Here is a 24,478-nt window from a genome sequence, read left to right as displayed (position 1 = left end):
GTGACCTCTTGTTCTAGATTGCCCCACAAGACGAAGCAGCCGCTCTACTCTGTCAATACCTTTTAATCATTTTATACACCTCAATTAGATCTCCTCTCATTCTTCTGAACTCGAATGTGTACAGGCCGAAACTGCTTAATCTCTCTTCAGAAGACAAACCCCTCACCGCTGGGATCAATCTCGTGAACCTCCTCTGAACTGCCTCTAATGCAACTACATCCCTCCTCAAATCAGGGGACCAAAACTGTGCACAGTACTTGTGGGGAAATATTAAAACCAATTTTTGAAAATATTGTAACTGCGGGAAAGTATACGGTGGGATCACATCAGCTTTTCAGAATCCAGACTACAAACGTGACAACGCAACAATGTAAGCACAGCCAGTAAGTTAGATACAAGTGTGAGTGCAGGTACGGGGCACCAATCAGAATTCAAAATTTGTAAGCCAATACGGGGCAGAGAGGGTAGCAGTACCAAAACGTGCAGGTATAAAACCTTTGGTGTACTTGGGGCTCTCCCTTTGTTCTCTTTCCATTGTTCTCTCTTTCTTTTGCCCCTCTGGGCCTTTTGTTTCTCTTGTTTATATTTGAAACTGTACTAACCAAGTTTTGCAATAACCTCAATCTCCACCTTCCATCGGACCCCAAAGCTTATTAGAAAATAAAAGATCCCACAGTATTCCAGGTGTGATCTCATCAATGTCTTGCACAGTTTGAGCAACAATTCCCTACTTTTACAATCTATTCCTTCAGTGACAAAGGCCAAAATTCCATTTGCCTTCCTTGTTACCTACTGTGCCTGCATGCTAGCTTCTTGCAATTCATTCACGAGGATCTCTCTGAACCGAAGCACTCGATTTTTCTCCATTTAGATAATACGTTGTCTTTCCATTTTTCCAACCAAAATAGATAACCTCAGATTTATCCCAACCCTCTGCCTTAGCCAGTCTTCTATCCAATCAATTACCCCTAATTTAGCGTGATCTTACCTTGTGTGGCACCTTATTAAATGCATTCTGAAAGTCCAGATAGACTACATCTACAGGATCCCCACTATCTACTTGGCTTATTACATCTTCAAAGAACCCTAGCAAATTAGTCAAATACGATTTACCCTTCATAAAACCATGCTACCGTGATGGATTGTGCTTTGACTTTCTAAATGTGGTGTTATTACTTCCTTAATAATGGATTTTATCAATACCCGATGACAGATATTAAACTAGCTGGTCTATAGTTTTCTACTTTCTGCCCCCTCCCTTTTTAAATAAGGGCATTACATTAGCATCTTTCCAATTCACTGGAACCTATGCCGCATCCAAGGAATTTTGGAATATTATAACCAATGGACCTACTATCTCCACTGCCACTTCCTTCAAGACCCTAGGATGTAGGCCATTAGGCCCTGGAAGCTTAGCTGCCTTCAATCCCAATAGTTTGTGTAGTACCTTTTCCCTATTGATGCCTAGACAAATGATTAGCAAGTTCTATAATACCTTGTGTTCCAGGTCCTGTGTTAGTACATTGGGTACCTCACAGTCTTGGGAAACAGACTTGGCAATTAATATTGATAAAGATACATGGGGTAGTATATGGGATTATGCCAATAAAAAATTGGTTTCTAATAGAATGAAGGAGACCCCATTTAAGATACTGCATCGTTTAGATACTATGCCCCGTCTGAGACACAGGTTCGATCCTATTATATCCCCAATGTGCCTGGTAGTGAAGGATGATTACATACATTGCGTACGGACTGGTGTTAAGATTCAATCCTATTGGTCTGGTGTAGTTGGGGAGTTGGAGGGGATATTTGTTAGAGCCTTGGAGCTTTGTTCCTCATTCTGGGTCTTTCAGATAGGAGAGTTACTGACGTTAATGAAAAAATACTGCACAACATCTTAACTTTCGCAACTTGTAAAAATATCCTCTATTCCTGGATCAGTGAATAGTATCCTTCAATTCAGAATTTGGTAATTAGTCATGGAATGTATTCCAATGGAATTCCTGATGTCTGAGATCCGTACTAAGTCTGATGCATTCCGTAAAGTGTGGCACCCCTATGTCAAATTTATTTGGCAACGCCTTGCCTTCTCCTGTTAGGTTCCCTGGAGTCATATTGTAAGTCTTCATCTCGCAAAGATCAAGCCTGAGATGTTATCCAATCTTACTGATATGGCGTTATCCTTTTTCTCCCCCAATTGTTTTTTTCTGAATGAACCGGTATTAAAACTGGAGGTGCTATTTCATAAAGTCTGTTATTCTGAAGTCACCCTGCCTTATCACTCGCCCCTGCCTTATCTCTCTCTTCCTCCCCCCCACCCCCCAGCTTCACTCATCTTCCTCAATAGGTGTCAAACTGTTCACAAATCACACTTCTCATAATTGACTCAATATGATTTTGCTGAATCAGGATAATCAACGCTACAAGCCATCATGCTCACATTTCGCATTCCCCTTCAGGGAAATGAAAGACCAACAAGGAATAACGTCCAGGATTGCAGAAGAATCGCAGGGCAAATTGAAAGGTTCAAGACATCTTCCATGTTGCATAAGGCAAAGGATAAGGCAGGATCAACAGGTACTCTTCAGGTTCTCTCACGGATTCCAACGATCAAAGCAGGAGACAACAGCACCCCCACCATGTCACCTCACCAACACCCAGGGGGTCCACAGCCTAGGTCACAGCCAGGGAGAATGACTCGACCGGTCCGGCCATCTCCCGATCCTCATGGCAAGCATAGAGAACAGGATAACACAGGACCAGTGGCCGATGGGCACAGCCAAACCCTGCCCTTAAAAACAGGTTGCGCTGTGCTCCATCGAATCTGGTGCAGCCCACCTCCAAATCAAGATTACCAAAGCACGTCAGCCAATTTCCAAACTCAGTCAGGCACTTGTCTTCCACCTCTCTCCAAGGACCATGCACGGGGGCACATCCAGCCCAGCCCCCATCACTCAAACCCATCGGGATAGACGACACACCATGCAACAGGGTCTCGGCGATATGGAGGCAGATCCTCACCAAGGAAAGTGCTCTCTCGAATACAAGAACCTCCTCATGCACCTCCATCACTCTCAAAATGCCCCGCAATTCCGGAAAGTGAGCTCTGACGGACCTGCACCTCAGAGCAGAGATCTTCAGCCAAGACAACACTTTTGACAACATCTTCGATAGCGGCCATCATCCAATGCACATAGCACCGCCACGGCGAGAGCCTACTCAGCAGTAACTGCACCACTACAAGCTGGGCCCCACCCCAGCTCACTCTGACCCCCACGAACCAACAAGGATATCAACATTTTATCTCAGCTCTTCCTTGCAAAAACAGCCATCAGAAATTCCATTAAACATAGCACAAGTCATGTAACCCAAGAAACGTTATTGTGCACCAGGATGAAATAACGGATTTAGCCAGAGCTCACGAAAACACACGGAAGCTATACTAGGCCTGGTATTGTGCTATATGATAGGATCAATTAATCAAAACGAATGCTACAAATATCTCCATAGACTTCGTTTTGAAGTTCCAAAATTCATCAGTTTCAGGGAAGGTTGTATTAGATTGAAAAATAGCAACTATGACTCTTATATTCAAAAATGGAGGGAGACTGAAAGTAGTAAACTATAGGGCAGCTAGCTTAACATCTGTAATAGAGAAAATGTTCGAAGTTTAATAAGACTTTATAGCATGGCAGCTAGACAAACCCAAGTCAATCAGACAGTCAATATCATTTTTTGAAAGAGAAATCATGTTGAACAAATTTATTGGGAGTTCTTTGAAGTAGTAACAGGTGCTGTGGATAAAGGGATGGATGTGCAATATTTAGATTTGGAGAAGGCATTTGATAAGGTGCCGCAAAGATCATTGCGGAAAATAAAAGCTCATGGTATAGAGGGTAAGATATTGGCATGGACAGAGGATTGGCTAGCTAACAGGAAACACAGTCGGCAAATTTTCTTGAGGGTCGAGACACTTTGGATTTCTCTTTCGCAAAATGTTGTTGTTGAATATTTTTTAAGGCAGAAGTAGATAAGATTCTTGATAAGGGGGCAAAAGGTTATGAGGGAAGTAGGCCGAAATGTGGAGTTGAGGTTAAAATGAGATCAGCCATAAGCTTATTGGATGGCGAGGCAGCTTCGAGGGGCTGAGTGGCCTATTCCGGCTCCTAATGCGTTTGCATGTTCTGTAACATCCCAGTAGAACCATAATGTAGATGTATATATATATACACACACACAGGAAATTCGGTTTTGTGCTCTCTGAGCAATGTGCTCTTGAACTGTTATATAAACAGTCAACAGGAACAAGGGCACTGAACAAGAGCACCAGCAACATTTAGCACTGCCTTTTCTTCATCCGTAATATAGGCTTAAGCCTGCTTTATTCTTTACCAGTTTTTTTTAAATAAAAATTATTGATGTACACAGTGAAACAGACTACATTCTACATCACTTTCCCCATTTTTAGAACATGGCTGAAGGGATTGGGGATCACATTAATCATTTGCATCATAACATTAACAGTTCATCAAGCGTTAAGTGACTTGCTACATGCTGAGCTATGTTATAGCCTACATCAGTTCTGTCCAAATCTTCTACCGCCAACTCGTGCTTCGGTCAGAGTTAGGATTGATTAGTAGCTTTTAGTTTAAAAATAAAGCCAATTCACATTCACTCACAATCATATATCCTTCCCATGGGGCTAAGTTTCAAAGCTGATTCTTAATTTGTTGGTTTGAGGTCTGGTGCCCAGTGAACAGATTTATCAGTTTTGTTACAAAGGTGTCACATCAATATTTATTTGAAATTACATTATGCCTTGCTATTAATACATTTTGTGTCTGCATTTTAGTGGAACCAACTTAAATCTGGTATAAATCATTCAGTCCAACTTCGGAGTTGCCACTTGTTCCGCTCTTCAGGACTTGAAAATAAAGAGTGCCAACCAAGAACAAGGCTGTCCAATACAGTCCTTTGAGGGGGTGATTAGGCTCTCTCTCTTTGAAGAGATGGTCACTGTCTGACACTTGTTTGCGACGATTGCACTTGCCACTTCTCATCAAGCCTAGATGGTTTCCTGGTCATGCTGTATGTGGAATGGGCTGCTTAATTATCTGAGGAATTGCAAATTTAGCTGAATACTGTGCAGTCACCAGCAAACATCCCCACTCTGATCTTATGACGGAGGGAGGATCATTAAAGAAACAGTCAAAGATAGCTGGTTCTAGGGCACGGCCCCGGTGAACTCTTGCAACAAGAGAATAGAGCAAAGATGTATGGCCTCCAACAACCACAACCATCTTCCTTTGTGCTCGCGACAATTCCAGCCAGTAGACAGTTTTCTCTGACCTCCACTGATGTTAATTCAGACTCTAGTGCCACAGTTGGTGGAATGCTGCCTAGATGGTCACGGCATTCATTCTCACCTCACCAATGGGATTCAGCTGCTATCCACATTTGGATCAAGGTTGTATTGAGGTCAGGAGCAGGGCAGCCTGACCGATTTCAAACCGAGTATCAGCGAGAAAGTTGTTAGTAAATAAGTGCTACTTGATACCACTTGACTCCTGCCATGACTCAGCTGACGAATGAGTGTAAACAAGGCAGTGCTTGGCTGAGATTGATCTGTCCTGCTTTATGTGGATATGACATTTACGGGCAATATTTCCCTTGGAATTGACAAATTAATTAAAAGCTACCATGGCGAATCAACTAGTTTTATTATAGGATCAGTCCTGAACCAATATTAGAAAACAACACATGCAAAACAGCCCTTCTTCCAACCTACAATTTTCTGGGTCACTGTATGGCTGGATCATGTGTGTGCATTCAAAAGATATTCTTGCTTCAATATCACCGACCTGATGAATAAGAGCTATCAGTGAGTAAATCCCAACAAGCAGGTTGCAGCCAACTCCAACCACTCCTTCTTGACCTACTGAAGTCCCATTCCCTGCATGCCTGCTCTCACACCAATCAGCCTGCAATATTACCAGAATTTGGCCGAAGCAAATTTCACTCTCCCAGGCTCAATCTCAAAGCCCAATTATTCTCTCACCAATCTTCTCCCAGATATCCTGGTTTTATCTAATCTCTAAACCTTCAGCCTGCATCGTAGATACTGGTAGCCATTTTGTTACAGTTTTATAGTTTCTCGAGGTGTTAGGATAGCGGACCAAAGGGCAGCACGGTGGCGCAATGGTTAGCACTGCTGTCTCACGGCGCCGAGGACCCAGGTTCGATCCCGGCTCTGGGTCACTGTCCGTGTGGAGTTTGCACATTCTCCCTGTGTTTGCGTGAGTTTCGCCCCCACAACCCAAAGATGTGCAGGGTAGGTGGATTGGCCACGCTAAATTGCCCTTAATTGGAAAAAGTGAATTGGGTACTCAAATTTATTTTTAAAAGGATAGCGAACCAAACCCCAACTTTTTAGAATATCGGACAAGAACCCCAAACAAGTTTTTCTATTTGCATAACTGTGAGGAAAGGATACTTCACCTCAAGAGTGATGACTCTGACCAATAGTATCTTTATGTTAAAGCAAATTTTAATTTAAACACAGAATTGACCACATTAACATCAAAGAAATAGGTTTACAATTATCAGATAAACAGTTCTTAAATAAAGGGAAAAACGTAAACTTACTATCTACACCCGCCACTAATTCAATTAAGCAACCCAACACAGTTCAAATGTCACTTATGAAGTTAACAAAACAGGTTACTTGCTTATCTGTGCAGACCTTTGGAGAGAGATCCTTTCAAGAGCAGATCCAATACACTTCTTCCCAGCCTTACAGCATTCGACAAAAGGCCGTTCAACTTAAAATCTTATAACAGGCTGCTAAACTACAGACAGACCTGGCTCCTCCCATTACTTACATCATCCCACGAAGTTCCATGAGCTGCTTAGCTGGGATGAAATACAATCCCTCATAAATTATCTACACGCCAGGGAATCTCCAGCAATCAAAACACAATTCCATTAGCCCTTTATCTGTGACCAAGTGGTTGGAATGAATGATTACCTCACTTTTATTCTGACTTAATTAATGCTTTAGTAGACACACTGCCTGAATGCATCCCAAACCAGGGCTTTGCAATAACATTACTGCCACAAAACATATATAACTATTTCTACATTCATTATAAAGGCACGATTCAAAAATTCAATAAATTGTTAGCGACATTCCTGGAGAGACATAGTAACATCAGAAGACAGATAAAGGTAGATGAACGAGGAATGAAGACGGTTAGCAAGGTAAAGAAAATGTGCCAGACACAAGCAGGGAAATACTGAAATCACAATGAGAAATGTTTCTGAGAGCTTTATACAGTGAGTGGTAGAAAAGAGTAGAAAACAAATAAAAAGTCAGAGCGCTATTATGAACACTTGAGTGGGTAAAAAAAAAAAAGGTATTCCTCTATTCTATCTTTCCAGGTCTGACCATAACAGGGTTTTATTTGTGAAACTAGAGAGGGTGAGCTTTGCCTATACTGCAGGAGTCCTACGATTCACACTTTCAGGTGTGAAGAATTAGTCAGATGAGAGCCAGCTGAGCCTTTGCAGCCTCTCAGTACTGCATTCTGATCTCTGGTTTCCGATCTATAAGGCTTGCTAAATAGTTCGCAAACAGTTCTTAAAAGTCCTGCTAGCTATATATTCCAGAGGAATTAGATTAAAACAGATGTCTGCCGTTATAATTTTTTTTGGAACAGGTAAAACCAGATGTCTGCTGTTCTAATTTTTCTTTGGAGAATGAGAATTGCATTTTAAGTCTCAATAGCTGAAGGGCGCGCTCAGGGGGGTCATGTGACCCACTCGTGCAATGGAGAGCTTGTGGAATTGCCAAGCAGAACACGGGCTTTTGCTCAGTTCAATCCAGGAGGCAGCATCGAATCTGCACTACTCTGCATATAGCATGTTCCATAAGTTGTCCCTGTGCAGGGGAGGAAAGTCCTCCTTGCAGAGTTGCATAGTGTCCATCTAAGCGCGTCAAAACGAAGATGCTGGTCAGTAGCTATTTTTTGGTTGATATTGAGAGAATGGTGAAGGACTGCAATCAGTGCCAATTGAAGCAGAAATTACCTGCTGCAGCCCATTTGCACACGTGGGGATGGCCAGGTCCGCCATGGGTGCGAGTCCACATAGATTATGTAGGACAATATTTTTGGCAAGATGTGTCTACTATTGGTAGACACTCACTCCAAATGGCTGGAATAATTTGAGATGACTGCCATGCCTGCATATGCCATAGTCAAGCAGCTTCAGCAGTGCTTCATGCTCCATGGGTTACCTGAAGTACTCGCATCAGATAACAGAACTACTTTTACAAGGGCCAAATTTCAAAGTTAGTCAACGTATTCCAGTAGGATAAAGTTAGTCAGAACAGCACCATATCATCCCTCATCAAATGGACTGGCTGAGTGGGCAGTCCAAACTTTCAAGGCCGACTTGAAGAAACAGCCTGCTGCATCTTGGGACACAATAGCTTGGTTCCTCTTAGCATACAGGACCACCCCACATTTGACCACAGGTACATCTCCAGCAGAACTGTTGATGGGTCAGCATCTAAGGAACAGGTTAAGCCTGGTATTCCCAAATTTAGCAGGCAGCATAGAGGCAAGACAGGGCAACCAAAAGAGGAACCATGATTCAACTAAAGATGCAAGATTGTTCAAAATAAATTACTAGTGAGGAGTTTCGGGAGTGGGCCAAGCTGGGTTCAGGAATTGTCATATGGAGTGTGCAAGACAGGAGTTTGAGGAAACATGTGGACCATTTGCATGGTCGAGAGTCATCCCAGGAGCCAGTGTTACAGCCGGATTCAAATAAGATATGGTTGGCTGCCAGAATAGTGATCTTTCCAATCAGCCTGTGACAGGCGGGAGTACTGTTCCGACTGAAACAAAGGAGGTGGAAGCATCAGTTCCAGAAGAGGCACCTAGTGAGACAAATTCTGTACCCCAACTGAATCATCCCAGTCGGTGGAGCTGCGCCGCTCTCCAAGGAAGTGGAAGCCAGCAGAGATGGAGCTTTTGATGGACTGATTAAAAATATTGTTGTTAATTTTGGGGAACTGTACAAATTAACTATCATTCGATATATTAAGGAACTTGAAAAATGAAAATGAAAATTGCTTATTGTCACGAGTAGGCTTCAATGAAGTTACTGTGAAAAGCCCCTAGTCGCCACATTCCGGCGCCTGTTCGGGGAGGCTGGTACGGGAATCGAACCGTGCTGCTGGCCTGCCTGGGTCTGCTTTAAAAGCCAGCGATTTAGCCCAGTGTGCTAAACCAGCCCCACAGAACTTGAGAGGCAGGATGTAGTTGCTATGGGGCGATCTTCTGATGGGTGAAGTGACTCGCTCGTCCAATCGGGAGTTAGCGCACAGAATTGTCGAGCAGAGCGCAGGCTTTAGGTAAGTTTGTTTTAGGAAGCAGCGTCAAAGCTGCATTATTCTGTATATAGCATGTTGCGTAAATAAATGTTTTGTATATACATAACTGGTGGAGCCAAGTTACTACAGGTGCCCCATCTCAAAATGTCAACATAACATAAAAGTCAAATGGAGAAGAGGTCCTTTACGCTTCCCACGGGGTCTGAGCGTTTGCTGCTTCGAATCCCACTTGGTGGAACGCAAGTTTGCACATTGCAGCTGGCTAGCAGTCCTCCACTGTCTTAATAGGATTGCAGCTTGTTTTTTTACCAGCCAGAAAAATAATTAAAGATTGTATCTTGTTTTTTTTTTTTTTAAAAAGCACACGCTTGCAACAGGACACAAGGGAATTGGAAAGTGGTAGGGATGTGGAGGGGGTTTGGTGTGCAGCAAGGAGAAAGTGTGACAATGGAAGATCTGCTCATACAGAGCAAAATGATGAATGGATCCATTACTGTAAAAGTTTCACATCCATGTGTCCAATTACTATAATTTCAAGATAAATGTTTGAACTCTAGTTGGGAGTCAAACAGAAGCAGCATTTTGAATCAGTAGTAAATCTGGAAGAGGAAGGCGATATAAAAAATGATCTGAAACTCTCAGAATTGCAGAAGTCGCAGCATTAACCTTTTACTACCATGAGACACTCTAAAATGTGGGTCATCTCCATGTTGCAAGCACATTTTTCATGATCTCATTGTTTTTTATCCAGTCGTTCTGTTGCACCAGGCACAGCCTAGTGCAGAATACAACCATGACTTAAATAAATAACCGTGTTAAGGTAAACAATACTGCGTAAATTTCAGATGAAAAATTTCTCTGGCTATTTATTTCATTAACATGAAAAATTGGATTCTTTATTTAGTAGGTTGGCCTCAGGTCCTTGATCTGTGCAAGACAAATCAGTGCATGTGTAAACACTGGTTTTACATCTACTCTCATTGGTGAGATGAAAGTGTACCACAGATCTTTCTTCAATGCTCATCATCACCTCTCACTTCTGAATAGAAAGATTCTTTTGTTGATTAATATCTGGAAAAAGGACGGGAAAAGACATTTCTTCCTGCTAATTAATTCTGATAAGCCAAGGTCTGTTCTGATCACAGAATGAGTAGTTCAAATCCTGTGCATATAACTTTGAGAGCCATGAAAAGCTTTAGAAGGCAAATTGCTGATTTAGTAAGAAATAAATCTTTTACATTTTTAATTGTGAATCTTTGAAGAGTAAAATTGTATGTTTTCTCACACGTTTGTCAGTTTTTCACATTATAAATTCCTGTGCTCTATTTTAAGAAAAAAGGACCAGGATTAGAGGCCAGGCAAAATTAAAAAGAGCTGGAATATTCAATGCTGTACAGTTTTATCAGTTGGATTCTCTCGGTGCAAAATTGTACAGGCTAGGTGAACAGGAATGAAGCTGAAAACCTAGCTCGAATTATACAAGGGTACACCTAAAATTTAGCAACAAATTAGTTCAAACCAACAAGCGCAATGACAGTTTAACTTCGGGATCATTTCCAATGGCCTGTAACTTCCTTAGAATGGCAAATCCGGCAGACTGCCACTCTCGACGGACTTACCTTCGCTTGGATTCCAAAGCCCCTGCCTCAGTACCCATGTTGGCATTAAATTTTATCTGCCATCCTTACACCCACAAATATATCTGGTCCCATTTTCTAGTGTCTGAGCTGCTTGCTCAGGTTCAAATGCCTTCTCTAGTTTGGCATCTTCAAATTTGACGAGCTTGTATTGAGCTATTGAATCAAGTTCATTAATACAAATTAGAAACAGCTGAGGTCCCAATACCAAACCTCTCCCCAACTCAACATTTCATCGTCCCAAATTAACACAGTCAAACAGGTGATACCTTGCACGCTTCAGCTCATTCTACTGGGAAATAAGCAAATATGTAAATTTCGGTATTTCCGATGTTTCTTTAAGCTAACAGGTTGTTGGGAGAACAGAAAAGTAGAGTACAACAGTTTATGTTAATGTTTTAAAATGCAGAATCAAAGATCTTGTCACCAGTGTAAAAAAACGTTTTAGAAGACATTAAGGCACCAGAAAAAATAGTGGCGTGCAACACAACTGGTCAAATACAAGGGGTGAGCTGTGAGGGAAGGTCAAGTTTTACAATGCAGAAGAAAGAGTGTGGTGAGGGTTAAGTGAAGGAAAAGAATGGGTAAACGTCATCGTAACAAAATATTAAATATAGTTATGGTGAGTCTAGAATATTACTTATAATCATACAGCATTGAAAGCCAGTAAACCTTTATGCTTGTGTTAGCTCCCTGAAAGAACTATCCAATCAGTCCCATTCCCCAGCTGTTTTCCCATAGCACTGCACACTCACCTTTTTCAAGTCTTTTGAAAGTTACTCTTGAAGCTGCTTCCAACACCTTCCAGATCACAACAACTCGCTGCATTTAAAAACCCTCTTAATCTCTCCTTTGGTCCTTTTGCCAGTTAGCTTGAATCTGTCTCCGCTAGTTAACTAGCTCGTAAACTGTTTTTCCTTATTTACTTCATGACAATCCTTCATAATTTGAATGACTTCATGAAATGTCCCCTTAACCTGGAGAACAATCCCAGCTTCTCTTGCCTTTCCACTTAAATGATGCACCTCACCCATTCTGGTAATCTCCTTTCACCTTGATATCATTCCTCAAGTCCAGAACTGAACACAATTGAATTTCATCCGCCTCATCTGCTAATTCCACCAGTCTCTTCATAGCACCGGTAGTACAGTGGTTAGCACTGTTGCTTCACGCGCCAAGGTCCCAGATTCTATTCGCGGCTTGGGTCACTGTGCGTGCGGAGTCTGCAGGTTCTTCCTGTGTCTGCATGGGTTTCCTCTGGGTGCTCCGGTTTCCTCCCACAAGTCCTGAAAGACGTGCTGTTAGGTAATTTGGACATTCGGAATTCTCCCTCCCTGTACCCGAACAGGCGCCGGAGTGTGTCAACTAGAGGATTTTCACAGTAACTTCATTCAACCGCAAAGGTTGAAATTGTGGCCTCTATAGCAAACGTTCAGGTCATTAATATAAGAGCAGTGCTCCTGAGAGACACCATTTAAACATCCCTTCAGTCTGAGAAGCAGCTATTCACCAAAACTTTCTGCTTGTTAGCAGCCTATTTCATTCCCGCACTGCCACTCTCCTTTTCATCCCATGGACTTCAAAGTAAGCCAGAAAGGTAGCCCCAGAGGTTGGTGATCGGTAACTTCAAACTAGTTAACTCAGAAACAAAGTGACAAATGTTTGAAATTCATCTGCAAAACATAGTAGAAAATATAAACATTAGCACTGCTCAAAATGCATTTGGACAATGATTTGGAAAGTTGTGAGCAGAAAGACATTACCTATTCTTCCACTATCTATTAAGTGCGATTTTGATTCCCTTCCTATTTTACACCAAGAATCAAAGACCCCTCCCACCCGGCTTACTCACTCTTACAGCTTCTTCCATTGGGCAGGAGGTACAAAAGTCTGAGAACGCGCACAAACAGACTCAAAAACAGCTTCGTCCCCAGTTGTCACCAGACTCCTAAACGACCTTCTTATGGACTGATCTGATCTCTTCACACATCTTCTCTACTGAGTAGTTTTTTATTCCTGTATGCTTCACTTCATATCTGTGTCTATGTATTCACATTGTGTATTTTATGTTGGCACTATTATGTATTTTATTTTAATGTATGAAATGATCTGTTTGAGCTGCACGCAGAACATTACTTGCCACTGTATCTCGGTACACGTGACAATAAACCAATCCAATCATTATTTTGAGGGCTATGGGGGGGGGGGAAAGGAATTCCTGCGCTGGAATTCTATGGCCGTTGGGATTATCTTTTCCCGCCAGCAGCCCATCCCGCTCACGTATTTCCCGGTGGCGTGGGCGGCTTCAATGGGAAATTTTATTGACAAACAGTGGGAGTAGAGAACGCATGCCACCGAGAAAAACGTGGCTGAGGGACAAGAGAATCCCGCCCTGGTCTTGAGAGCTCAGTGTAAAATGAGGCATCTCGGTAAAAATGACATTTCAGATTATCTTGATGAACTAGATCATGGCCGCTCTCAATTTTTTACTCAAGGTGATCTATGACAATAGGTTGACAGAAGTGGAGTCCTAAAATCGCAACCCTTCTTATCTCAATCCTTCCCAATGTATTAAATATTCCATTGTGTGTTAAAATGCCCATGGTATTTAAATTGTGGCCTTCTCGATGACAAACAGAATAAGGTTGAATATGCTGAAGGTTTATCCCATACTGCATAGTTGTTGACAGGAGTTTCGTTCACCAGAACTCAAAGATTTAAATATAGCAACCTAGCGCTAATATTCTACTTTTTTTTTTTATTTGGCTGAAGCAGTAACCTTCTCTCATTATAAGCAAGGCCATGACTATCTCACCAATACAGAAACATGCTTCTATAACATGGTTGAAGGATATTTTCCAGCACCATTGTTATTACCCATTATGGGGATTTCCCCTATTGGCACAGGACATAATGACAGCGTTTAGCTAAAATAATTAGAGCCGAATAGTACCGCATTTGATCCTTGCACTGTGCTGAATGTCTTTTTAATTCATTTAGGGATGTGGACGTCACTGGTTAGGCCAGTATTTATTGCCCATCTCTAGTTACCTTTCAGAAGATGGTGGTGAATTACCTTCTTGAACCACTGCAGTCCTTGGGATGTAGGTACACCCACAGTGCTATTGAGAAGGGAGTTTCATGATTTTGCCCCAGTGACAGTGAAGGAACGGCGATATATTTCCAAGTTAGGATGGTGACTGATTTGGAGGGGAACCTCCAGCTAATGGGGTTCCAAGATATCTGCTGCTCTTGCTGTTCTAGATGGTAGGGATCGTGGGTTTGGAAAGTGATGTCTAAGGAACCTTGGCGAGTTACTGCAGTGCATCTTGTAGATGGTACACACGGTTGCCACTGTTCCTCGCAAGTGGAGTGTTTGTGGAAGGGGGAGCAATCAAGCGGGCTGATTTGTCCCAGATGGAGTCGAGCATCTGGAGTATTATTACTATAGAACATACAGTGCAGAAGGAGGCCATTCGGCCCATCGAGTCTGCACCGACCCACTTAAACCCTCACTTCCATCCTATCCCCATAACCCAATAATCCCTCCTAACCTTTTTTGGACACGAAGGGCAATTTAGCATGGCCAATCCACCTAGCCTGCACGTCTTTGGACTGTGGAAGGAAACCGGAGCACCCGGAGGAAACCCACGCAGACATGGGGAGAACGTGCAGACTCCACACAGACAGTGACCCAGCAGGAAATCGAACCAGGGACCCTGGCGCTATGAAGCCACAATGCTATCCACTGTGCTACCGTGCTGGAGCTGCACTCATACAGGCAAGTGGAGAACATTCCATTGCACTCCTGACTTGTGCCTTGTAAGACCATAAGACAAAGGAGCAGAATTAGGCCATTCGGCCCATCAAGTCTGCTCCGTCATTCAATCATGGCTGATATATTTCTCACCCCATTCCCCTGCCTTCTCCCCATAACCCCTGATCTCCTTATTAATCAAGAACGTATCAATCTCTGTCTTAAAGACACTCCGTGTCCAAAGCCTTCTGCGGCAATGAGTTCCACAGATTCACCATCCTCTGGCTGAAGAAATTCCTCATCTCAGTTTTAAAGGATCGTCCCTTCATTCGGAGGCTGTGCCCTCGGGCTCTAGTTCTTCCTATTAGTGGAAGCCTCCTCTCCACTTCCATTCTATCTAGGCCTTTCAGTATTCTGTAAGTTTCAATTAGCTCCCCCCTCACCTTCTAAACACTACCGAATACAGACCCAGAGTCCTCAACCATTCCTCATATGATAAGCTCTTCATTCCAGGGATCATTCTGGTGAACCTCCTCTGGCCCCTTTCCAAGGCCAGCACATCCTTTCTTAGATACACTGCTCAGAATACTCACAATACTCCAAATGGAGTCTGACCAGAGCCTTCTACAGCCTCAGAAGCACATCCCTGCTCTTGTATTCTAGTCCTCTCGACGTGAATGCTAACATTGCATTTTCCTTCCTAACTGCTGACTGAACTTGCAGGTTAACCAGAAGAGAATCTTGAACTAGCACTCGAGTCCTTTTGTGCTTGTAATTTCCCAAGCCTTTTCCCATTTAAAAATTAGTCTCTGCCTCAATTCTTCTCACCAACGTGCATAACCTCACACGTTTTGTAGATGGTGGACAGGGGGGTGTCAGAAGATGAGACCATAAAAACTACAGGGAGTCGTGAACACAGCCCAGTCCATCACACAAACCTGTCTCCCATCCATTGACTCTGTCTACACCTCCCACTGCCTTGGGAAAGCCGGCAGCATAATCGAAGACCCCTCCCATCCAGATTATTCTCTCTTCCAAATTCTTCCATCGGGCAGAAGACACAAAAGTCTCAGAACACACACTAACATTCAAAATCTTACAACACCAGGTTAAAGGCCAACAGGTTTGTTTGGAGTCACTAGCTTTCGGAGCACAGCTCCTTGATCAGGCAATCCCCTGATGAAGGAGCTGTGCTCAGAAAGCTAATGACTCCAAACAAATCTGTTACACTTTAATCTGGTGTTGTAGGACTTGTTACTGAGCCCATCCCAATCCAACGCCGGCATCTCCACATTACAGATTCAAAATCATCTTCTGCCCCGCTGTTACCAGTCTTATGGACTGAACTGATCTCTCTACACATCTTCTCTACTGTTGCTAGCACTACACTCCGTATGCTTCGCCCGATGTCTATGTCAATGTATTTGCATTGTGTATTTATCGAATGTCCTATGTTTTTTCATGTATGGAACAATCTGGCTGGACTGTACACAGAACAATCCTTTTCAGTGTACCTCAGTACACGTGACAATAAATCCAATCCAATCCAGGAACCTGGCTCCTTTCTAGTGCGGAGGTGCCTGCACCACAGCTCTGCAAGATAGGAGCTGATTTAGCACTATACCGGAGATAAAAATCTAAACTTTTATTGGCCTGTGTTATTCACTTCTTTAATTAGCTGAGCAATTGCAGCAGCCTACATTCGTACTTAAAAAAAAGAGAAGTATTTAGAGAAACCTTACTCTGGAAACCTGAGCACAGCGACACAAGGTGACCACGTCCAGAAAGGAGAATATTCTGTAGGATAAGGAAAAAATAGTTGTTTAACACATAGCCACGGTAGGAATAGTCATTAATACACGAACAATAGAAAATGTGCAAGGATTACAAGTAGCAGGTATTTATGTTCCTAATGTTCTAACAAAATTGTTCTACTGAGGGTGGTTGCAAGAGAGATTTCCAGTGATGCAGAATCTGCTCCCACTTACATGCACAGTCAAAACTTTCACTTCGGGTTGTGGGCTTTCCATTGATCTGGCATTAAGTGCTCGGGACCACAGCCGCGAGGGGAAAAGACGTGTTGCCATCACTGCTAACTGCCTACACTGCTGCTCTGACCCCGCTAACAGAGGGGTTAGCACTGTTGCTTCACAGCTCCAGGGTCCCAGGTTTGATTCCCGGCTTGGGTCACTGTCTGTGTGGAGTCTGCACGTTCTCCCCGTGTCTGCATGTTGTTTCCTCCGGGTGCTCCGGTTTCCTCTCACAAGTCCTGCAAGACGTGCTTGTTAGGTAATTTTGACATTCTGAATTCTCCCTCCGTGTACCCGAACAGGTGCCGGAATGTGGCGACTAGGGACTTTTCACAGTAACTTCATTGGAGTGTTAATGTAAGCCTACTTGTGACAATAAAAGATTATTATTATTGAATGCAGTTCAACCACAGCAGAATGATCACATGCCTATGCTGCAAGGTCATGGAGAAACTGCCACTCAGAAACGGGCTCTTCTGCCAACCAGGCCCAATTACCATTTATTAGCAGAAGCAATATTCCTAATCCTGTATGCCGATCTGTTCCCATCCCTTTCCCTTGACCACTATATCAAATAACCCTGCAATCTCCTTTATTCGAATCATAATAGTGTAGAAGTGTACACACAGCTTTATGCTCAATACATAAAAATACATACAAGTTTTTTTTGGGGGGGGGGGGGGGTTGGTAAATTTTAGATTATCTATTGAAACTATTCTCACCTCAAGAGCACAACTCCTCGTTTTACTGCATATCAGGCAGACTGGAGAATTACACAATCGTGTACTACAGGAAACACATGTTACTGAGCATTTAGAGACCATTAGCCACATTTATGTCAGAAAAACACACAAGCTAAATCCCACATTCGATTGGTAGGCCAATCCGCAGCCAATGTACAGATCATAGGAGGGCTATTGATGTTGTGTATTGCTTGAATGTCAAGAACATAGCTGAGGGGAGGAGAAATGTAAACCTGCCATAGTTTACTCCCCGATAAAAGAAAAAAGTGAGTTGATGGATAATAAATAAGAAAAACTGTGTCACTGGTCCTGCAAATGGCATTGCAAAGTCAATTTCCTCTCTGCGCATTAAAAAAAGCAAAGCAAGCCAGATTATTCAAAAGTAACATAAATCAATGTGCTCTAAATCTAGTCCAGAAGAATCACTCACGAATATCACTGCTGATAGTCAAACTTGTCTGACCCTATCTCTGCAAAAGATTGGTGGCCTCTTTTAAATAGCATCACTAAAGGCTTCTATTTCAAGCAGCTCAATGGCAATCAAAAATCAGAAAAAATGATAAGGTTAGCAATGAAAATTTGCACTCAAACTAATATTGTATTTACATGATTAGCTAACAGTTCAACATGCTCTAGGTTCTGACAAAAGTTCATCAGCTCAAAACGCACTCTGAACAACTTGTATTTATAGAGCACCATTAATAGGGAATGTTCCCAAGGCCCTTGACAGGAATTGATAAGGCCAATTAGGAGACATTAGGTCAAACAGCTATGTTGAGAGAGCGCGCGAGCGAGAAAGTGAGAGAGATCGCGCGAGGGAGAGCGCACGCGAGGGAGAGCACGCGAGGGAGGGAGCGTGCGAGGGAGCGAGCGCGAGGGACAGTGCACGAGAGAATTATAAAGGGGAAGTAGAAAGGTATGGAGGGATTGAAACAAAAGGATGAGAATTTTAAATGTTATCCTTCGGTAAACTGAGACCTGATATAGGTCAGAAACAAGGGGTGATCTTTGAACGGGACTTGGTGCAAAATAGGATACAGGCAGCAGGGTTTTGGATGAGCTCAAGTTTATGGGAGGTTGTAATAATGAAGTCCGGAGGTAACAAACAAGTGGATGAAGGGTTCAAAACAGATTGGCTGAAGCAGCATTATTCTCCAGTCATGGGAGAGAACATGGCTGGTTAACATCATGGTTAAATAGAATACAGATGCTGAAAACAATCTTAATCAGCTCAAGACATCAGTCAGGAAAGGAGATACAATTGACGGGTTGGGGAACAAGCTTGTGGCAGGGATCCAAGATAATGGTTTTTACATTTAATTGGAGGTAGTTCTCATTTATCCAATACTGGATATTGGGACAAACAGTACAAAAACACAAAGGCAGTTCAGGGGTTTAAAAAAGTGATGGTGAGGTGGAGCTGGGTGTCATCAGATGTTGTCTATTCCTAATCATTTCACTCAAGCCGCACGCAACTGAGAGATGGGGGCTTGGGTGCATGAATACCGTGAGGAGCGGGAAGAGGAGCCGCTGTAAGAGATCCCGCCACAGATCAGTCCTATTGCCAAGTGTTTCTATTTTAACTTCAGATTTCCAGTATCTGCAGTACTTTGCTTTTACCTCATACTTCCAAACCTGAAGCGGGATATGGGGTGAGTTGATACCGTGCATCCAAAAATGATCTAGCAGGCACGATGCAATTTTAAAACATGGGCACACTATTGGTTACAGGCAGCATGTGGAACATGGAATGGGACCAATTTTCGTGCAGAATTCACTGATTTTGGTTTTGATTATAAAGGACATACATAAACAAAATGTAGGGCAGTTAAACATCTAATAATTTTGTTTGATTATCTTGATTAAGCATGAATTTAAATATTTAACCACTCAAGGGCCACCTTTATAACCCAACAAATCTTTGCTTTTAAAAGGATGTTTATTTCTGCAAGAACATTTAAGGGCACAGCTCATTCGACTGTTACACAGGAAACATAATGGCACATTTAAAGTTCATCCACTTTCTTACTCTTAAATACATTTAAAATTCCACAGAGCAAAACTGTCAACTTGGGTGTTGAGACAGGTGATATTTGAAAAATTAACCCCCCCCCCCCCCCCCAAAAACAAACCATGATTGTCACATCTCGACAGGAGTTGTGCAAATATAGCAGTACAGTAAAGGCTAAAAGACACATGCTGTTATTATGCAGTCAGTCATGGTGTGGGAAGAAAGTGGCTTGTGAAGACCCAAGACTGACTGCATTATTCTCCCAGCTCCTATTGGGGTAATCCAAGGCACAGCAGGGACAGAAGTTGGTCTTGCACTTTTTCAGAATTCGTGGAATGTAACATCCTGTACACAACTGGAGGCACAGGGCTCAGCAACATCACACCAAGTGTACCAGTGCGAGGTGGGCTCCGATTTCGGCGGCGTGAGAGCAGCTGGTTAGTCAGTTTCAGCGGGAGCATTGCGGAAGGAGGTTGCTGGGAGGTAAGTCAACCTTTAAAAGCACTTCTCTTTGCAGGGGCAGGCCAGTCGATTTCGGCGGCGTGAGAGCAGCTGGTTAGTCAGTTTCAGCGGGAGCATTGCGGAAGGAGGTTGCTGGGAGGTAAGTCAACCTTTAAAAGCACTTCTCTTTGCAGGGGCAGGCCAGTCGATTTCGGCGGCGTGAGGGCAGCTGGTTAGTCAGTTTCAGCGGGAGCATTGCGGAAGGAGGTTGCTGGGAGGTAAGTCAACCTTTAAAAGCACTTCTCTTTGCAGGGGCAGGCCAGTCGATTTCGGCGGCGTGAGAGCAGCTGGTTAGTCAGTTTCAGCGGGAGCATTGCGGAAGGAGGTTGCTGGGAGGTAAGTCAACCTTTAAAAGCACTTCTCTTTGCAGGGGCAGGCCAGTCGATTTCGGCGGGAGTGGAGCTGGCTGGTTAGTCAGTTTCAGCGGGAGCATTGCGGAAGGAGGTTGCTGGGAGGTAAGTCAACCTTTAAAAGCACTTCTCTTTGCAGGGGCAGGCCAGTCGATTTCGGCGGCGTGAGAGAAGCTGGTTAGTCAGTTTCAGCGGGAGCATTGCGGAAGGAGGTTGCTGGGAGGTAAGTCAACCTTTAAAAGCACTTCTCTTTGCAGGGGCAGGCCAGTCGATTTCGGCGGCGTGAGAGCAGCTGGTTAGTCAGTTTCAGCGGGAGCATTGCGGAAGGAGGTTGCTGGGAGGTAAGTCAACCTTTAAAAGCACTTCTCTTTGCAGGGGCAGGCCAGTCGATTTCGGCGGGAGTGGAGCTGGCTGGTTGGTCAATTTCAGCAGGAGCTGAGAATTTTTCTTTTTTTTTTTTAAATTAGTTTTTTAGGCGGGATCAGGAAGTCGACCCGCGGACGTCTGGGAAGACCCTCCCAATAAATTCTGGTGGAGAGGAAACCCGAGACACTACACGTGTAGTGTCTCCCACCCGCCCTCCTCCTCTAACCTAATAATAAAACCCATTGGTCTGAGGTAAGTACCATATTTTTATTATATTATTATTATTTTTTATAAAAATTTAATTTAGTTGTTAGCCAGATCTTGGTAGAAAGTTAGAGGAATGGCAGGGAAGGGAGTGCAATGTTCCTCCTGCAGGATGTTTGAGGTGAGGGATGCAGTTAGTGTCCCTGCTGATTTTACCTGCAGGAAGTGCTGCCATCTCCAGCTCCTCCAAGACCAAGTTAGGGAACTGGAGCTGGAGTTGGAAGAACTTCGGATCATTCGGGAGGCAGAAGGGGTCATAGATAGCAGCTTCAGGGAATTAGTTACACCAAAGATTGGAGATAGGTGGGTAACTGTAAGAGGGACTGGGAAAAAACAGTCAGTGCAGGGATCCCCTGCGGTCGTTCCCCTGAGAAACAAGTATACCGCTTTGGATACTTGTGGGGGGGGGGGAGACTTACCAGGGGTAAGCCATGGGGTACGGGCCTCTGGCACGGAGTCTGTCCCTGTTGCTCAGAAGGGAAGGGGGGAGAGGAGCAGAGCATTAGTAATTGGGGACTCTATAGTCAGGGGCACAGATAGGAGATTTTGTGGGAGCGTGAGAGACTCACGTTTGGTATGTTGCCTCCCAGGTGCAAGGGTACGTGATGTCTCGGATCGTGTTTTCCGGGTCCTTAGGGGGAGGGGGAGCAGCCCCAAGTCGTGGTCCACATTGGCACCAACGACATAGGTAGGAAAGGGGACAAGGATGTCAGGCAGGCTTTCAGGGAGCTAGGATGGAAGCTCAGAACTAGAACAAACAGAGTTGTTATCTCTGGGTTGTTGCCCGTGCCACGTGATAGTGAGATGAGGAATAGGGAGAGAGAGCATTTAAACACGTGGCTACAGGGATGGTGCAGGCGGGAGGGTTTCAGATTTTTGGATAACTGGGGCTCTTTCTGGGGAAGGTGGGACCTCTACAGACAGGATGGTCTACATCTGAACCTGAGGGGCACAAATATCCTGGGGGGGAGATTTGTTAGTGCTCTTTGGGGGGGTTTAAACTAATGCAGCAGGGGCATGGGAACCTGGATTGTAGTTTTAGGGTAAGGAGGAATGAGAGTATAGAGGTCAGGAGCACAGATTTGACGTCGCAGGAGGGGGCCAGCGTTCAGGTAGGTGGTTTGAAGTGTGTCTACTTCAATGCCAGGAGTATACGAAACAAGGTAGGGGAACTGGCAGCGTGGGTTGGTACCTGGGACTTCGATGTTGTGGCCATTTCGGAGACATGGATAGAGCAGGGACAGGAATGGATGTTGCAGGTTCCGGGGTTTAGGTGTTTTAGTAAGCTCAGAGAAGGAGGCAAAAGAGGGGGAGGTGTGGCGCTGCTAGTCAAGAGCAGTATTACGGTGGCGGAGAGGATGCTAGATGGGGACTCTTCTTCCGAGGTAGTATTGGCTGAAGTTAGAAACAGGAAAGGAGAGGTCACCCTGTTGGGAGTTTTTTATAGGCCTCCTAATAGTTCTAGGGATGTAGAGGAAAGGATGGCGAAGATGATTCTGGATATGAGCGAAAGTAACAGGGTAGTTATTATGGGAGACTTTAACTTTCCAAATATTGACTGGAAAAGATATAGTTCGAGTACAATAGATGGGTCGTTTTTTGTACAGTGTGTGCAGGAGGGTTTCCTGAAACAGTATGTTGACAGGCCAACAAGAGGCGAGGCCACGTTGGGTTTGGTTTTGGGTAATGAACCAGGCCAGGTGTTGGATTTGGAGGTAGGAGAGCACTTTGGGGACAGTGACCACAATTCGGTGACGTTTACGTTAATGATGGAAAGGGATAAGTATACACCGCAGGGCAAGAGTTATAGCTGGGGGAAGGGCAATTATGATGCCATTAGACGTGACTTGGGGGGGATAAGGTGGAGAAGTAGGCTGCAAGTGTTGGGCACACTGGATAAGTGGGGCTTGTTCAAGGATCAGCTACTGCGTGTTCTTGATAAGTATGTACCGGTCAGACAGGGAGGAAGGCGTCGAGCGAGGGAACCGTGGTTTACCAAGGAAGTGGAATCTCTTGTTAAGAGGAAGAAGAAGGCCTATGTGAAGATGAAGTGTGAAGTTTCGGTTGGGGCGATGGATAGTTACAAGGTAGCGAGGAAGGATCTAAAGAGAGAGCTAAGACGAGCAAGGAGGGGACATGAAAAGTATTTGGCAGGAAGGATCAAGGAAAACCCAAAAGCTTTATATAGGTATGTCAGGAATAAGCGAATGACTAGGGAAAGAGTAGGACCAGTCAAGGACAGGGATGGGAAATTGTGTGTGGAGTCTGAAGAGATAGGCGAGATACTAAATGAATATTTTTCGTCAGTATTCACTCAGGAAAAAGATAATGTTGTGGAGGAGAATGCTGAGCCCCAGGCTAATAGAATAGATGGCATTGAGGTACGTAGGGAAGAGGTGTTGGCAATTCTGGACAGGCTAAAAATAGATAAGTCCCCGGGACCTGATGGGATTTATCCTAGGATTCTATGGGAGGCCAGGGAAGAGATTGCTGGACCTTTGGCTTTGATTTTTATGTCATCATTGGCTACAGAAATAGTGCCAGAGGACTGGAGGACAGCAAATGTGGTCCCTTTGTTCAAAAAGGGGAGCAGAGACAACCCCGGCAACTATAGACCGGTGAGCCTCACGTCTGTAGTGGGTAAAGTCTTGGAGGGGATTATAAGGGACAAGATTTATAATCATCTAGATAGGAATAATATGATCAGGGATAGTCAGCATGGCTTTGTGAAGGGTAGGTCATGCCTCACAAACCTTATTGAGTTCTTTGAGAAGGTGACTGAACAGGTAGACGAGGGTAGAGCAGTTGATGTGGTGTATATGGATTTCAGCAAAGCGTTTGATAAGGTTCCCCACGGTAGGCTATTGCAAAAAATACGGAGGCTGGGGATTGAGGGTGATTTAGAGATGTGGATCAGAAATTGGCTAGCTGAAAGAAGACAGAGGGTGGTGGTTGATGGGAAATGTTCAGAATGGAGTACAGTCACAAGTGGAGTACCACAAGGATCTGTTCTGGGGCCGTTGCTGTTTGTCATTTTTATCAATGACCTAGAGGAAGGCGCAGAAGGGTGGGTGAGTAAATTTGCAGACGATACTAAAGTCGGTGGTGTTGTCGATAGTGTGGAAGGATGTAGCAGGTTACAGAGGGATATAGATAAGCTGCAGAGCTGGGCTGAGAGGTGGCAAATGGAGTTTAATGTAGAGAAGTGTGAGGTGATTCACTTTGGAAGGAATAACAGGAATGCGGAATATTTGGCTAATGGTAAAGTTCTTGAAAGTGTGGATGAGCAGAGGGATCTAGGTGTCCATGTACATAGATCCCTGAAAGTTGCCACCCAGGTTGATAGGGTTGTGAAGAAGGCCTATGGAGTGTTGGCCTTTATTGGTAGAGGGATTGAGTTCCGGAGTCGGGAGGTC

At 43.9% G+C, this 24,478-nt stretch overlaps 1 protein-coding gene across 2 annotated transcripts in view; it reads right to left on the bottom strand.

Annotated features, from left to right (window-relative positions):
- LOC140398594 (F-box/LRR-repeat protein 20) overlaps positions 1-24,478 on the bottom strand; it is a 146,345-nt gene that overhangs the window by 70,789 nt on the left and 51,078 nt on the right. For both annotated transcript variants that reach the window (XM_072487427.1, XM_072487429.1), the window contains exon 3: positions 16,540-16,594. In XM_072487427.1, coding sequence (XP_072343528.1) covers positions 16,540-16,594 — 55 coding nt within the window. The remainder of the gene's footprint in view (positions 1-16,539; positions 16,595-24,478) is intronic.

Source organism: Scyliorhinus torazame, chromosome 21 (genome assembly GCF_047496885.1).
Source record: "Scyliorhinus torazame isolate Kashiwa2021f chromosome 21, sScyTor2.1, whole genome shotgun sequence".
Classification (NCBI taxonomy): Eukaryota; Metazoa; Chordata; class Chondrichthyes; order Carcharhiniformes; family Scyliorhinidae; genus Scyliorhinus; species Scyliorhinus torazame.
The sequence above is the reverse complement of the archived record's forward strand: the minus strand, read 5'-3'. Positions and strand labels throughout refer to the sequence as shown.